The sequence below is a fragment of the Exophiala spinifera genome, assembly GCF_000836115.1.
Source record: "Exophiala spinifera strain CBS 89968 unplaced genomic scaffold supercont1.6, whole genome shotgun sequence".
NCBI lineage: Eukaryota > Fungi > Ascomycota > Eurotiomycetes > Chaetothyriales > Herpotrichiellaceae > Exophiala > Exophiala spinifera.
The window spans coordinates 2,714,223-2,728,948 of NW_015622518.1; the positions used below are offsets into that span (position 1 = coordinate 2,714,223).

At 51.4% G+C, this 14,726-nt stretch overlaps 6 protein-coding genes across 6 annotated transcripts; 4 read left to right on the top strand and 2 right to left on the bottom strand.

The window, feature by feature from the left end:
* Positions 1–575: 575 nt before the first annotated feature.
* Positions 576–1,079, bottom strand: PV08_08957 (uncharacterized protein; the record flags this gene model as incomplete). The annotated part of the gene is made up of 2 exons (XM_016383279.1): positions 576–837; positions 943–1,079. 2 exons carry the CDS (start codon positions 1,077–1,079, stop codon positions 576–578), a joined length of 399 nt encoding a protein of 132 aa, XP_016233982.1.
* Positions 1,080–3,099: 2,020 nt separating this feature from the next.
* On the top strand, positions 3,100–3,798 carry PV08_08958 (uncharacterized protein; the record flags this gene model as incomplete). Its single annotated transcript, XM_016383280.1, has 5 exons — positions 3,100–3,102; positions 3,155–3,165; positions 3,247–3,495; positions 3,556–3,607; positions 3,655–3,798. 5 exons carry the CDS (start codon positions 3,100–3,102, stop codon positions 3,796–3,798), a joined length of 459 nt encoding a protein of 152 aa, XP_016233983.1.
* An 830-nt stretch (positions 3,799–4,628) lies between these two features.
* Positions 4,629–5,471, top strand: PV08_08959 (cytochrome c oxidase polypeptide 5, mitochondrial; the record flags this gene model as incomplete). The annotated part of the gene is made up of 3 exons (XM_016383281.1): positions 4,629–4,950; positions 5,077–5,270; positions 5,361–5,471. 3 exons carry the CDS (start codon positions 4,629–4,631, stop codon positions 5,469–5,471), a joined length of 627 nt encoding a protein of 208 aa, XP_016233984.1.
* A 460-nt stretch (positions 5,472–5,931) lies between these two features.
* On the top strand, positions 5,932–7,911 carry PV08_08960 (ATP synthase subunit beta, mitochondrial; the record flags this gene model as incomplete). Its single annotated transcript, XM_016383282.1, has 8 exons — positions 5,932–5,942; positions 6,017–6,186; positions 6,292–6,377; positions 6,429–6,471; positions 6,522–6,838; positions 6,886–7,080; positions 7,132–7,171; positions 7,220–7,911. The coding sequence occupies 8 exons, from the start codon at positions 5,932–5,934 to the stop codon at positions 7,909–7,911; spliced, it is 1,554 nt and encodes a 517-aa protein (XP_016233985.1).
* A 1,178-nt stretch (positions 7,912–9,089) lies between these two features.
* On the bottom strand, positions 9,090–10,758 carry PV08_08961 (uncharacterized protein; the record flags this gene model as incomplete). The annotated part of the gene is made up of 4 exons (XM_016383283.1): positions 9,090–9,905; positions 9,959–10,036; positions 10,093–10,471; positions 10,532–10,758. 4 exons carry the CDS (start codon positions 10,756–10,758, stop codon positions 9,090–9,092), a joined length of 1,500 nt encoding a protein of 499 aa, XP_016233986.1.
* A 484-nt stretch (positions 10,759–11,242) lies between these two features.
* Positions 11,243–13,425, top strand: PV08_08962 (uncharacterized protein; the record flags this gene model as incomplete). Its single annotated transcript, XM_016383284.1, has 4 exons — positions 11,243–11,331; positions 11,379–11,935; positions 11,991–12,022; positions 12,070–13,425. 4 exons carry the CDS (start codon positions 11,243–11,245, stop codon positions 13,423–13,425), a joined length of 2,034 nt encoding a protein of 677 aa, XP_016233987.1.
* Between the last annotated feature and the right edge of the window lie 1,301 nt (positions 13,426–14,726).

Sequence of the window (14,726 nt, forward strand, 5' to 3'; positions counted from 1 at the left end):
GAATCGGTGTGATGGACCAGGGCGAGTCACTAGGCGAGCTGAGAAGATCGGGGTCGCTGGTGATGAGGCTGCAATGCATCTGTCTTGGGCTTAGCGCGCTGACAAAGTATTGTCATTACAAAAAGTCGGATCGACCTTGTCCCCGGTCACTCTCCTCCGTGTTGGGTTCCTGGCAACGATGGTCACGAATTCGGGCTACTGTCACTGTGGCAGGCTGAGGAGGTGCTATTTTGACGGCGCCTTCACCAAGGAATCAAGCCCAACCCTCGATTGAATCAATCCTGTTTCTGATGCTGAGATTCTTATCTGGTCTCAAGAGGCGATGCTGCTGTTGACTCGAGCTCTATGGCTCTTTGCTCATGCTTCACCCTGTGCATATTCTCTGAGCACATCCTGTGTGTGACCTCTGCGTGCCTCTGTGTCTTCTGAACTGCAGCTCTCTACAGTACACCCAAGCCTCCCGTGTTCTGCCCCAGTTGCCCGACTCTGGTGTTCTGTCACGAGGCGTCAGTTAGCTATGCGCTACGGTTCAGCTAGATGAACTTACGCAAGTTGGAAAAGGAGGATGACAACCGTTAAAGGTCCGAGTCTTCGACTTTGGGTGCAACGCCGCCATTGGTATTCAACTCCTCCGTCTTCACTTCAACAGCACATAGCTTCCTGTTGGTTTTTTTGGCGGGGGTGTCCGTGGCATCGTCGGCCTCGGCCTTGCGCTTGCGTGAGGTCGAATGCTTCTCTTTCTTGGTGGCGGAGGTAGCTGGAGTAGTCGGACCGGGAGCAGTACCATCCTCGCTGAGAAGCTTTTCTGATTCCTTCTTCAGTTTGTAGAACTTCTGACTATAAAGGATTATCTGTTAGTTACGTTGCCAAAAATGTTGAAAATTTTCCAAAACAGTGAGCAAAGAAGGCGATGCAGGGTGAGCAATGAAGACACGTGTATACCTGCATGCACTGCCACTGAGGCCATTTCCCAGTTGTTCAGCGACTTTATTCCAGACAGTAGCAGCAGGAGGAGCCACTTCAGCAAAGGCGAGAAGAAGAAGGGCCCTCTCAGACTCGGGAGTCCATTTGTAAGGCATCTTGAGTGTGGAAATGAAGATAGAGGAGTGTGAAGTTGGGTGCAGCCACTGAGCAAGAGCAGAAGAAGAGGGTTGTGCGAAGGTTTCAAGCTTGCCTTGAAACAAGAGAAAATGAAAATCCCTGCGAGAGAGGATGTCATGAGAAGAGGAGTTGAGGGTGGGAAGAACAGGGAAGATGCAGTCAAGTGAAGATCAAAAAGCACGTGCTCAGGCGCACAAGGTCAAACAAAGTGAGGTACAGGTGAGAAATGACCGCAGGAAAGTAACACGCCGACACGCTTCAGACGTGAAGACATCGCCCAAAAGTCTTGCCATATTCCACCAGGCTGATCAAGATTTCTCATCAACCAGAAGCCTCAACAGTGAGGAGAGACAGTCCAGACGAAAAGGCCAAGCAGTGGAAAATCAATCAACAATGCTGCCACGAGCAAAAACAACAACAGAGCAACAACAGAGCATGAGACGACGTATACAAGTGGCAGTGAGCATAACGACAAAAGCAAACCAACAAGATGGATAGAAGCATACACACATACCGGCACGTATCAGTCTTGCGACCCAGTTTGATGGCTGCGGCCTCAAAGGTGTCGCGAGTGATAGACACGTCAAGATTCATAACCAGCAACAGAAGCTTGAGATCGTCACAGTCGGTCCAAGGTGATGGAGGCATAGTGTCTTTGTGTGAACTTGTGTTTTGAAGGGGATCAAAAGCAACAGAGATACTGGAAGAAAGAAGGGGAAGTGGAAGTGGAAGTGAGCCTTGAAAGATGACGAATGAGAGCACCGCATCAAAGGAAAAAAGAGATCGACGTCGCTTACCGGCAAGCATTCCAGCTCAAGCCATGCCCAAGTTTCTCAGCCGCTTGCTCAAACTTCTCTCTCGACACATTGTCTGGAAATGGAATCAGGGCGAAAAGAAGAAGCTTCTCCAGATTGTCGGTCCATTGGGATGACATGGTTGCTCGTGTGGTCGTGAGAGGTTGTCCAACTGGATCTCAGATTGAAATGTCACGCGCAGGAGATGCTTGAAACAGAAGATGCGCAATGGAAAGTGGAAGTTGTGCAGGAAGAGTTTTATTCTGAGAGGGCCCATTTCACCCTGGTGGTGGCCCTGATATAGCCGTGATGTTCTCGGCATGCGCAAGCTTGGATCTGCTTTCACCCACGCCGAGCAACCGACGACCATGAAGATGCTGTCGGCCACCACAGCGCTTTGCTCTTTGTCGTACCTGGCTCCTGGTGCAAGTTCGCTTGTTGGTGAACGAGCATCGTGGTCCATGATGCCACCTGTTCCGGCTTGGGTGACTGTGTTGCAGGTCCAAGAACGCAACCTGTGTGCAAGTCGCAACTAGGGGTCGATGCCTAGATGGTCTTACACATCTTACACATCTCAGGGCAACGATGCCTGGTGAGCCTGGCAGCTGTCGTCTGTGGGGGACAAGGCGGTCTAGGCAGGCGGTTACATAGGCAGAACAACGCCCATCAACGAAGATGTTCGCTGTGAGCGCATTTCCTATTTGTCCCTACCATGGTCCATGATACATGATCAATGAGTGCTGCAATAGGAGGAATGATGGTGTAGTTGCTTGAGCTAGATAGGTAGAGGTTGAGGCGGTGGGAGACGAATTTGCAGTTGATTTTGCCCGGCCAACGGCGGCTGTGCAGCTGACACGCCATGGACCCCACCATTTTACCTGATATTCATTCCCTCATGCTTCGTTGATCGAACTGCGCAGCCCATTCTCCTGCTTCCAACATCTCGACGTTGACGTTATCTCGCTGCCTACCTACGTCCTCGCCGTCGCACTCGTCCAATCTGCCTTTCTCGGCGGCCTCAGGTACGTAATGCATCCGCACCCGATTCATTGATGCCTGGCCGCGCAAGTCAACGTCCTTTTCAATCCGTCCCTCTCTCAGCCCCCGTTCCGAAAGTCCATGCGATAAGTTGTCGTTCAGGCGCTGACCCTCAAGGTAGAATTGAACTTCTTCGCGTTACTTCAATCACCATCAACCAGCAACCATGGTTCGTATCATCCTTGTTTTCCTAGCATTTCTATATACTGACTCGTATCTAGCCTGTTTCAGGGTATGTCTTGCTGCCTCCCAGGATCGAGGCGCTCTGCTCGATTGGTTTCCGGTTCCTCTTCTAACCCTTGCGGCCTCCCAGACTTTCCGTCAACCCAGAGTGTGTCTCCGCTTTCAATGAGCTGAAGCTCGGCCGCGGTGGCCCCAAATACATTATCTACAAGATCTCCGATGATCAGAAGGAAATCGTGGTAGACGAGATTGGCAAAGAGTCGGATTACGATACCTTCCGAGAGAAGCTTATTTCCAAGAAGGAAAAGACTGGCAAGGACAGACCCTCCTACGCTATCTACGATGTTGAATTTGAGCTTGAGGGCGGTGAGGGCAAGAGGTGTGTCCAACCATATGCCAGTGTGCGCAGACGTTCTCCGTACTGATCTTCAACCTGTAGATCCAAAATCGCCTTCATTACCTACATCAACCAAGACGCCACTGGTGTCAAGGTATGTTGATCCGCACCAATTACGCACCCTGATACTGATGTATGCAGTCCCGCATGGTCTACGCCAGCTCTCGCGAAACCTTGAAGAACGCACTAAACGGCATTGCCATGAACTGGCAAGCAAACGACCCTGGCGAGTTGGAATGGGCCGATCTTCTCAAGGAAGCCAGCAAGGGCAAGGGCACAATCTGAGACTGGCAAACGAACGGGCCGGTGGGCGATGCGCTTACAAGAGACCTTTTTGCAGTCGAAGCAGCAAGTCGATTAAGAGATTTGGGCAAGTGGGAGTTTCTTTTGACGTGACGAGCTGAGCACCGCTTGTACAGGTTGCCATACGCCTTTGGAGGAGTCGACATTTCATGCCGTGACGAAAACAGGTTCTATGCACTGAAGATTCCAAGATAGATGGTCTGGAAGAAAATCAAAACATCTTTCCCAAATAGCCACTTGCTCGCGCCCAGAACAATTAGGCGGTATCAGGAACATGCCAGTTTCCTCAGTCGGATTGATTGTTGTTCACGATCTCGGTTCCTGTGTTCTACCTGTTCGTGGTCAAAACTTATCACGCCTTCTATTCAGATCATCGGTCCGGCGTTTGAAACAGCGATACACCCTGTAATATCGGCTTGTTCCAGCGTAGAACCTGGCCCAGATACAGAATCTCAGACTTGGGATATCCGGTATGACATGGACGTAGAGGCACCGTACAAACTATTGTTACGACGGCACAAGTGGCCCGATTACAGGTACCTAGTAGATTGTGAAAAGCATTGCACGGTACCCAGACACGGAGAGGTGGTGTGAGGAGTTCCTGAACTGGCGGTAATTTTCGGTGCCAAGACCCTTGAGCTTCCTCTGATCCAGGCATGTCGTCCTTCACAACTTCACGACCACTCACCCCATCCAAGCTCGATTCCGCTGTCAACCTCTCGCGATAGTGACTGCGAAGCTTCAGGCTTCGGCAGGGTCCTTGATATTTCTCTCTCATATGTTTTAAGCCGAACCTCCGACGATCCCGCAAGATGTATCTCCACTCCCTGCCTCGCGCTGCTCGTACCTCTACGAGCAGCTTGAAGACATACACACGGATGACTTCCAGCCAGATTCGAAGCTTCCAATCCTCGACGCGATCGCTCGCCCCGACCTTCTCGGCGACTCAGCAGCCTCCCATGACGAGCCAATCCCATGTTCGATCTGCTCACGCCATCTCCAACCCTACCCTTGCTGGAATCGAGAAGCGATGGGAGGCAATGCCTCCGCAAGAGCAGGCTGAGCTTTGGATGCAGCTTAGAGATCGCATGAAGGTTGATTGGCACGAGATGACTTTGCAGGAAAAGAAAGCCGGTATGACTCCTTCACTCACCAGGCGGGCGCGTCATCTGCAGCACCAGTATTTCTATTGAAGAGCGGGTTGCTGCCAGAAAACAGAGGCCTAATTGAGAGTTGTAACCGTGACTGACAATGCTGTAGCGTGGTGGATTGCTTTCGGACCTCATGGACCTCGTGCAGAGACCCCACCCGGCGAATGGACCAAAGTCTGGCTGTACACCGCCGCGGGTGTTGGATTATCAGCAGTTTTGTTCCTTGGAATTCACTCTTTGGCCAGACCACCACCACGGACCATGACCAAGGAATGGCAAGAAGCTACGAATGAATACCTCAAGGTAAGCTATCTGCGATGTGTCGATGCCACATATGCGGGCATTGTGCAACTATTCCGGCGTAGAAGCTTCTACTGACACTGCTATGCATAGGCCGAGAAGAGCAATCCTATCTATGGTATCAGCAGTGAAGGATACAGCGGCAAGGGTCACGTTCAAAGCAAGTCCGCAAAGGCTCAGGGTATCAGCCTCGATGCAGAGTAGAGAAGGATAGAAAGACAACAGATTGCTTTACTCTAGCTATAGCAATCACCCCCTTGTACTGCCACTAGTATCAAGAGAACTCAGCCTTCTCTTATTTTTGTCCATACAAAATCAATATCCAGTCCAGCTTTGATTTTCAGGCTTCGGGTTCGTCGGATTGTACATAGATTCCATCATATACGGGCTGAACCCATTCACACCAACACAACACGGTTTCTCCCAGCGTACGAGCCCCTGCAGCATCTTAAGGGAGGTCTTGGACCTTCAAACGACCATATAATGTGCTTGATGAGGACAGCCGGTGCCGGTTTTCCATCGGGATTTTTCATGCCAAGTTAGGACTAGCGCGGAATTTGGAAGAGCTCCCTGCTTTCATCTGAGTTGACCTCGTAATTATTCTCCTTCGACCACACAACTCTCCTCTCTTCCCTGTAAAACCACCTCTTCATCATCTGCAAACATGCTCAAGAGGTTAGTAAAGTCCCCGTCTCTGCTGAACAGAGCTTCTTCGGCCATTTTGAGTCGTTGCTAACTGGATTCAACAGCGGCATCGCCCGTAGCTTGGGCAAGTCTGCCTTTGCCCGACCATCCTTCACCCGACGCGCATTCGAGCCTCTTCGAAGACAAGGTGTCCCTGCTATTGCCAAACGATGGGCCTCGACGGAAACTGCTGGTGATGGCAAGATCCATCAGGTCATTGGTGCCGTCGTCGACGGTATGAAAAATCCTTCTTCCCGCCCTCGGGAGCTTTCATTATAGCTCGGACCCTCCAACACATTTGCGCCAAATGAGCAAAAACAGAGCTGACTGCTATAACTAGTCAAATTCGATGGCGAGAGACTGCCTGCCATTCTCAATGCTCTCGAAACCGATAACAATGGCTCTAAGCTGGTCCTGGAAGTTTCGGTACGAGGTCTGCAAGAGCTATAATGAAACACCTTGTACTAACGGCATCAGCAACATTTGGGTGAAAACATCGTGCGATGCATTGCCATGGACGGTATGCAGCTCTGGGATCTGCTTTGAAGCTTGATTTCTGACGTTTCATAGGCACTGAGGGTTTGGTCCGCGGACACAAGGCCTCTGATACTGGCTACCCCATCAGAATTCCTGTCGGGGACGGCACCTTGGGTCGTATCATAAACGTTACCGGTGATCCCATCGATGAACGAGGACCCATCAAGGCTACAAAGCTTGCTCCTATCCACGTTGACGCTCCCGAGTTCGTCGAACAATCCACCTCTGCGGAAGTGCTTGTCACTGGTATCAAGGTCGTCGATCTCTTGGCTCCCTACGCTCGTGGTGGAAAGATTGGTCTCTTCGGGGGTGCTGGTGTCGGCAAAACTGTGTTTATTCAGGAACTGATTGTGGGTTATCCGTTATGTTTCCATGTAACTGTTACTGACGATATCAGAACAACATTGCCAAGGCCCACGGTGGTTACTCTGTCTTCACTGGTGTCGGTGAGAGAACTCGTGAGGGTAACGATCTGTACCACGAAATGCAGGAGACTTCCGTCATTCAACTCGATGGCGAGTCCAAGGTCGCCCTGGTGTTTGGTCAGATGAACGAGCCCCCTGGAGCTCGTGCTCGTGTCGCCTTGACTGGAGTAATTATTCCCAAACCCTGTATCAATCTACGTTACTAATATCAAAACCAGTTAACGATCGCTGAAGAATTCAGAAGTCAAGGCCAGGATGGTGAGTTGATGTCTCTTATCGTCGTCGACGAAATTAACAAGATTCCAGTGTTGCTCTTTATTGACAACATCTTCCGCTTCACGCAAGCCGGTTCCGAGGTGTCAGCCTTGCTTGGTCGTATTCCATCTGCCGTCGGTTACCAGCCAACCCTAGCCGTCGACATGGGTGCTATGCAAGAGCGTATCACCACCACGAAAGAGGGTTCCATCACATCCGTGCAGGCCGTCTACGTGCCTGCTGACGATTTGACTGATCCTGCTCCTGCTACCACCTTCGCTCACTTGGACGCCACCACTGTGTTGTCTCGCGGTATCTCTGAGTTGGGTATCTATCCTGCTGTCGATCCTCTCGACTCGAAGTCTCGAATGTTGGATCCCAGAGTTGTCGGTCAAGAACACTACGACACTGCATCCCGTGTTCAGCAGATGTTGCAAGAGTACAAGTCGCTCCAGGATATCATCGCCATTTTGGGTATGGATGAATTGTCCGAAGCCGATAAGTTGACCGTCGAGCGTGCCCGTAAGATCCAGAGATTCTTGAGCCAACCTTTCACTGTCGCCCAGGTTTTCACTGGTATTGAGGGCAAGCTTGTCGATCTCAAGGACACCATCTCTTCTTTCCAGAAGATCATCAACGGTGAAGGTGATGACCTCCCGGAAGCTGCCTTCTACATGGTTGGCGATTTCGAGAGTGCTCGTGCGAAGGGTGAGAAGATCTTGGCTGAATTGGAGAAGTCATAAACAGCCAAGAGGTAAAATAGAAAGCCAAGCAGCGTAGTCGGTGGTTGACATACAGTTCTCTTATGTTGCAGTCAAGAAACAACGGCTATTCGGCTCGCGCGGGAGTATGGGGACGAAAAAGGCTTGAGTAGCTGATCTGTACATTGAAACTTCAAAATTGTTCACTCGGTTTCCACTAGACCTTTTTTCTGGCAGCCTCCAACTTGGTATTGACGTTCTGTTGTGTTGATCTCCATACCATTTTCGTTCGGCGAGTAGGTCGACTTTCAGAAGGTGTAAATCAAGAATATAATTTTCTACCAGGCGGAACTCAAGGGTAGAAAGATAATGGACTAACACACAACGACTTTTCCCTCCTCAGCAATACGGGTATTACATTAATCTGGGCATTCTACCTCAAGTCAAATCAATACGATCCCGGTCATTGAATGGGAGAAGGCCATTGTGTGATACTACACATGAAGTATCTACATTGAGACTGAGCGCGAAGGGACGAAGCATAAGTACCTTATGCTCCGTAGGAGTGCTGCGCGTTGAATTCTGCGCCATTAGTTGTTTGATTCGCAGTAGCCGATATTGCTATTTGTAGTGGCTTAACGATGGTTAGATATGACTACCTAGATTATGTCGGCAACAGCAACAACAACATCATACAACGAAATACAGAGCTTATGGGAGACGAGCCAAGTCACCAGCAGAAAATCTGCTTCTTCAAAATTCTACCACCACTGAAGTTTCGCCCACATTGATATCAGGCGGCATCGCTGTTCCGTCCGAGGAGCACTTCCCTTCTGGTCTCCGTCAAACCTTTCGTCTTCTTTGCTCATAATCCTAAGTACTCTCGCTTCAAGCTATGGACGGATATCTAGCAAAAGACAAGAGTACAGATGATTGTTGAGGCAGATGAGAGGTGACCTTTTTTTGCATATCAATTGGAGGTGCTCAAGACAGGTCCGTCCACAAGACCCATCAAATACCCATGTGGATGAAAATCCGCGCGTCCAGACGCAATGCTGGATTCACAACTTTGGGAAATGGAGCATGATTCCATCACTAGGACCAAGAGCTTCTGTGCTTCTGTGCCTTTCGCTGTGAGTAGGCGGAGATACTCGCTCGACGACATGCTGCTCAGGGGTTTGTTGCTGTGTCGAAATCTTCTCTAACTGCCACATAACATTTTATAGCTTCACAGCAAAACGCTCCCTGAGCCATCCTCCATATCGATAGAAGAGAAGTGGCACGGGAAGAAAAGCCACTCCTATCGCACCTAGGACGGTATTTCCGACTCCGAGTCCTAGGTTTGCATACAATGACGGCCCTGCCAATGGCAGGAAAGCCGCACAAAGAAGTCGGACGACCACGTTCGCAGCCAACGCAGAGGCGGCAGCTTCTGGGCCAAAAGCATCCACCATGTAGAGCTGAACCGGCATTAAGACCCAGATAACGCCGAACCCAAAGAGAGAGGTGCCGATGATTGGAACAATCCAATGAGTCTGCTTCTCGGCTGCCCAGCCATACCAGAAGATCCCGATGGGCACGGCGGGCAAGACCCACATCACGGGCTTCAGGCGTTCTTCAGGCTTCGGCGCATCTCCGAGTGACTTGTGCAGCTTGTCACTCACCGTGGCGAAAGTTCCGAGAGAGACGCCCATTCCAATCCCGACCCCGAGATACGACAAGCCAGAGACGCTGGCGGAGAAGTGATATTGCTCCTCAAAGACCGCGGGAAACGTGGTGAACAGCAGAAAGAGCAGGCCGAAGATGAACGCGCACAGGAGTGAAAGGAGGAGCACGATTGGCGACAGGACGAGGAGCTTGGTCGGTCGAGTGATGGCGCGGATGAATAGCTCGCGGGGTGGTAGGCCCCGATCCATCTTCGAAACCAGAGCAGTGTTGACAGTTTCCTTCCGGAGGCGCGCAGCTTTCCATTCCAGGAGCACGGCGGCATTTGTCTCGCGGAGGAAAAAGATTGACGTTGCGAAGGACACTCCTGCCTGTGCCCCACCGTCAGCAACTTGAGAAATAGCGGGGGTTGTGCTCTACTCACAAGGATTGTGATGATCCAAAACGTCCATCGCCAGCCAATTGAGTCGGACACAAAACCACCGACGATTGGGCCCAAGACCTGGAAAGGATTGTCAGTATCATGAGCGTTTGCCCCAGATGAGGAATGCGACCTACTGGCCCTAGAAGTGGTCCCACTACAAACAGAGACATTGCCTTCCCTCGCTGGGCTGGCGGGATGACATCCGCGACGGTTCCTCCGCCGACTGTCAGTGGGCCTGAAGCAGCAGATCCGGCAAGGAATCGAAAAGTGAGAAACATGCCGGTATTTTTGGCCAGCGCACAGCCGATAATGAAGCCAATGTAAAAGACATTGCAGGTGTGGTAGACCACAAGTCGTCCGTACAGTTCGGATAAAGGTGCAATGAGCATTGGCCCAACGGCGAAGCCACAAAGGTAGATAGACACGGTGAGAGTGATAATCGTGGAACTCGTGATATTGAACTCCTTTGCAAGCGCAGCGGCTCCAGGTGCAAACATTGTTGCAGCGAGGTTGCTGTACGGGGTTGGTTAGTACGAGAATTGTTTTGCTAAAGGGCCTCAGGAAATGCCTTACGCAGCGAGCAAAAATGCGCTGGCAAAGACGACTTGGACCATGCGTTTCCATGCTGGCCAGTTTCGCGGATTCTGGGGATCATCTGGCCCGTCCCAGTCGACGATGTTGTCCTTTGTCTCCTGTCCAATAGCCTCGCTAGATTGGTCAGGCTTGCTAGAATGCTGAGTCTGCTGGCCGTCTTCGAGTAGGCCTGGCTTCTCATGCGCGGACCCCAAGTCGGCCGACATGATATGCTGCAGAGGGCGGTATAGATCTGGGATATTGGCGTTTGGTGTTCACTGGTGCCACACCTTGCTTGCCATATACGTGAAGGAAGGGCACCGCCCCCATGATATAATACCTCTCGGCAACCGCTCATTGCGCCAGCTCCTAAACCCGCAAGATGTTCCGTAAATACGAAGCTAGATTGGAGATTTGCTTCACAGGAGGCGATCTCGACCAGGAGACGAAGCGGAGGATCGGAGGAAGCGTGTGGTAGTAGGTGTCGAGAGCGGTGCACGTGATGGTCCCGCGCGGAGGATCGTGCGGACGGTCGGAGGATCGATCGCTTTCTCCGTTGCTTCGTTACGTCGCCAGTACCGACTCCCTTTTCGTCTTCAAGTGGCCGACCGGCGAGAAGTTTGATCTGGGTCAGAGGATGATTACACCTTGGGTATACCCAGATCGTAGTGGACGTGGCTGAGGTTGGCGAGCGTCTCAATCCAAAACACCATGGCCGACCATGCTCAACGAACGCGTCCGCCACCAAATCGACGCAGAGACAAAGTTCAGCTCTCCTGCGGCCCTTGCAGACACCGCAAGTACGTGTTTCATACATTGGAAAGTCGTGCAAACTTAACTTTGCCAGACTGAGGTGCGACCGACAGCACCCATGCGGATCCTGCTCAAGGCGTGGCGTCACCAACTCCTGCAGTTATGCGATCTCTTCTGCCACGCCCAATGCTCAGCGATCTCCGGATACACAAGCGTCCAGCAACCTCCATGGTAGAATATCTGAGCTGGAGAATCTTGTCTTGGCTTTCATGAACGGCCAACCATTACCCCCTCTGCCAGTACCGGAATCGCCGAGAGCACGGTCTCTATCATCCGCAGATGGGTCTCCTGAGATACAGAAGCCAAATGAAACCTCAGAAGAAACTCTGTCTCCAGCAGACCCTGGTACTTTAAATTTGTGTGAATCTGGAAGCAGCTATGTCCAGAGTGGCCACTGGGAGGCCATTCTTACCAAAATCAGAGGACTAAAGGAGGACTTGGTGACTGACAGCATGCCCCCGCTCGGCTCACACTTGTTTTATGGCCCAAACCGTCATGCAAATCGGGATGAAATACTGGCTGCTGTTCCTCCTCGTCCTGTTGTTGACCGTCTCATGGCTCTTCACTTTGATGCCTACATTCTCAATCCGTGTTAGTACTTCTAAGCCTTCTTTCCACTCCTAGACTCACTGACTGGATGATGTAGATATCATTCATCGCAAGAAGTTTCTCCGGGAGGTGGGTTCTTCGGTCACACGATCATTAACAGTCTGACATTTGAATAGTACGAAGCCTTCTGGAAAGATCCGTCAGCAACTTCAATTGCTTGGATTGGTCTCATGTTCTCCATGGTATATATTGCTGCGCAGTTACAGGCAGACGCCATAGACTTCGCAGGTGGACGAGTCGACTCCTTCAAAGCAGACCCTCTTACCATGAAGGTTGCCTTCCGTGAGAAGGCCGTTCAGTGCCTCATCCTGGCCAGATATACGACTGGAGGACCGTACATTCTGGAAACCCTGATAATGATTCTTGCTGGAGAGTGCATACTCGTGAAAGAGAGCGCTACCGACGGCTGGCTCTTGATAAGCATGATCCTTCATCTTGCAATGCGCATGGGCTATCACCGTGACCCCGACCACTTTCCCGGAATATCTCCATTCGAAGGCGAGATGCGTAGACGCATCTGGACGACAATCCTCTCATTGGATCTCGGTATCTCCTTGGAGAGAGGTCTTCCCCGAAGTGCCACAGACAAGCACATTGATACCAAACAGCCCAGCAATCTGCGCGACTGTGATTTCGACGAGGACACGACAGAGATGCCGTCGCCACGGCCAGAAACAGAATGGACGCCGGTGCTACCGCTTATCGCGAGAGGACGACTGGTTAGAGCACTTGGCTTGGTTTGCGATGTCATCGCCGACATAAATCTCCCCTCGTACGACGAGGTGGTCAAGATCGATACACTTCTTGAAGACGTGCACAAACGAGGTATTCCGCCCGTGCTGCGCTGGGAAACGATGCCACACCCCATCACGGACAGTCCAAATCTTGTGATACAGCGGGTAAGTGTAGAAACGACCTACTACAAATCACGCATCCTTCTTCACCGGATGGCCTTGACCAGCTGCCCGGTTCGACAGCCTCCAGAGCGGGACAGGGAGTCGGCGCGGATTTGTTTGGACTCCGCACTCAAGATCCTATCATTTCAGGCGATGCTACACGAAGAGTCTCAGCCGTTGGGTCGCCTGTGTCAGCTTAGATGGAAGGTCACCCACATCTTCAACCAGGATGTTCTCCTCGCCACGAGCGTCCTCTGCCTTTACCTTCAAGAGGTCGATAAATTCGAATTGTCCGAGACTGCAGGACAGACAACGTGCTTGCCTAGGGCCGAAGAGGTGCGGCAACAACTAACAATCTCGCAGCAGATTTGGCTTCAAATGAGCACATCGTCTGCCGAAGCCGGAAAAGTAGCCAAAGCTCTGGGCATCGTGCTTGGAAATTTAGAAGCGTGTGCCGAGGACGGTAGTAGGCCCGCTAGTGACGACTTGCTGACGGATTTTGATACTATGCCTTTAAATGAATTTGGCGCAACTTTCAACGCTCAATGTGAGCAAAGCTCCCTCGGTCAGGTCTGATTTTCAACTAACAAAGAAACTTGACAGATTTCCCCCACGGTTTCTACTCCCCTCTCAGCTTTTTCGATAATGTGCTGGAAACTCAAGGGACATGAAATATATAGCTCTGACGATGTCGTGGAGCGGCAACCCAACCCATGAGCGTTTCCAGACGGCAAGCCAACGTACGGTGGTCATGACCTCTTCAATGTCTTGTGGTGTCGCCCCAGGGTAGATTTCCAAAGAAGGAAGACCTTGAGCGAATCGACAATGGCTCCCTCTGCAAACTTGGCACTTTCGACTCCAGCGGCCGCATTGAAGCTCCTGATAAACGAGACAAAGGCTTCGTGAAGCGAGCTCTCTTCCAAGTACGGATGCATTCTAGGGCTCCAGAAAAGGGGTAAGTGATGCTGGGGGCTCAGAAGGTGACCTAAGACTCAACAGAGGGCCAAATCACCGGAAATAGGTTCCACCAAACGTTGGAATGTAAAGTACGGATACTCCGTGTCATCCCCAGAGAAACACCGTCCGTCAAGTGGACATTCACGAAGAAGCGACGTGCAAAATAGTCCGAAACTCGGGATCGTAAAGCTCCGTCCACGTAAGTTTCGGGGCGGTAGCTACAAACCCGGCCATGGAATTCGTGTCCCGTAGTCTGGCAGGGAAAGGGAAGTGAACTATTCCTGGGCTGGCTTGCTACGTTTGAGGGGGCGTGGAGATGGCGATGCCGAGATGAAGGTGAAGAGAGCAGAGACAGTACAGACTCCCAAGTACCAGTCTACGAGAGGCTGGGGCCCATGGGAAACCACCTACGAGGTATACGTACAGTACCATGACCTGATCAATTCCACTCGGGTATACCTGTAACGATATGGCAGCAGGGTGTAACTTTGTCGGATGTCGGGGTTGCATTCAACCAAGGCTAGCGAGGCCGCAAAAACATTTCGTGCGGGAAGCGCAATATCTATCCACGTTCAGTAGGGAGATTGTCCAGATCTGAGACTCCTTGAAGAGCATGGATGATGATAATCATGATGATGGGACTGTCGATCAGGGCATTGAGGCGAGAATGCAGGATCACCGCGGCACGAGTAGCGCAGAGTAGAGTACGTACAGATTCGGGCTCCGCTCCGCCTGAGGACGAGGAATCAATGAATCCATTGGCCCATCGTCTTCACAACTTCACGAGTACGAGTGTTACAGGCCACATGTAGGTACTTAGGTACTTAGTCCGTACGTACAGGCTATCATGTCTGGGCGTGTCGCTGTGGTGCCGTGTTGGGACAGAAGTATCCGCACTGGGGTGGATTTCCCGTGTACGG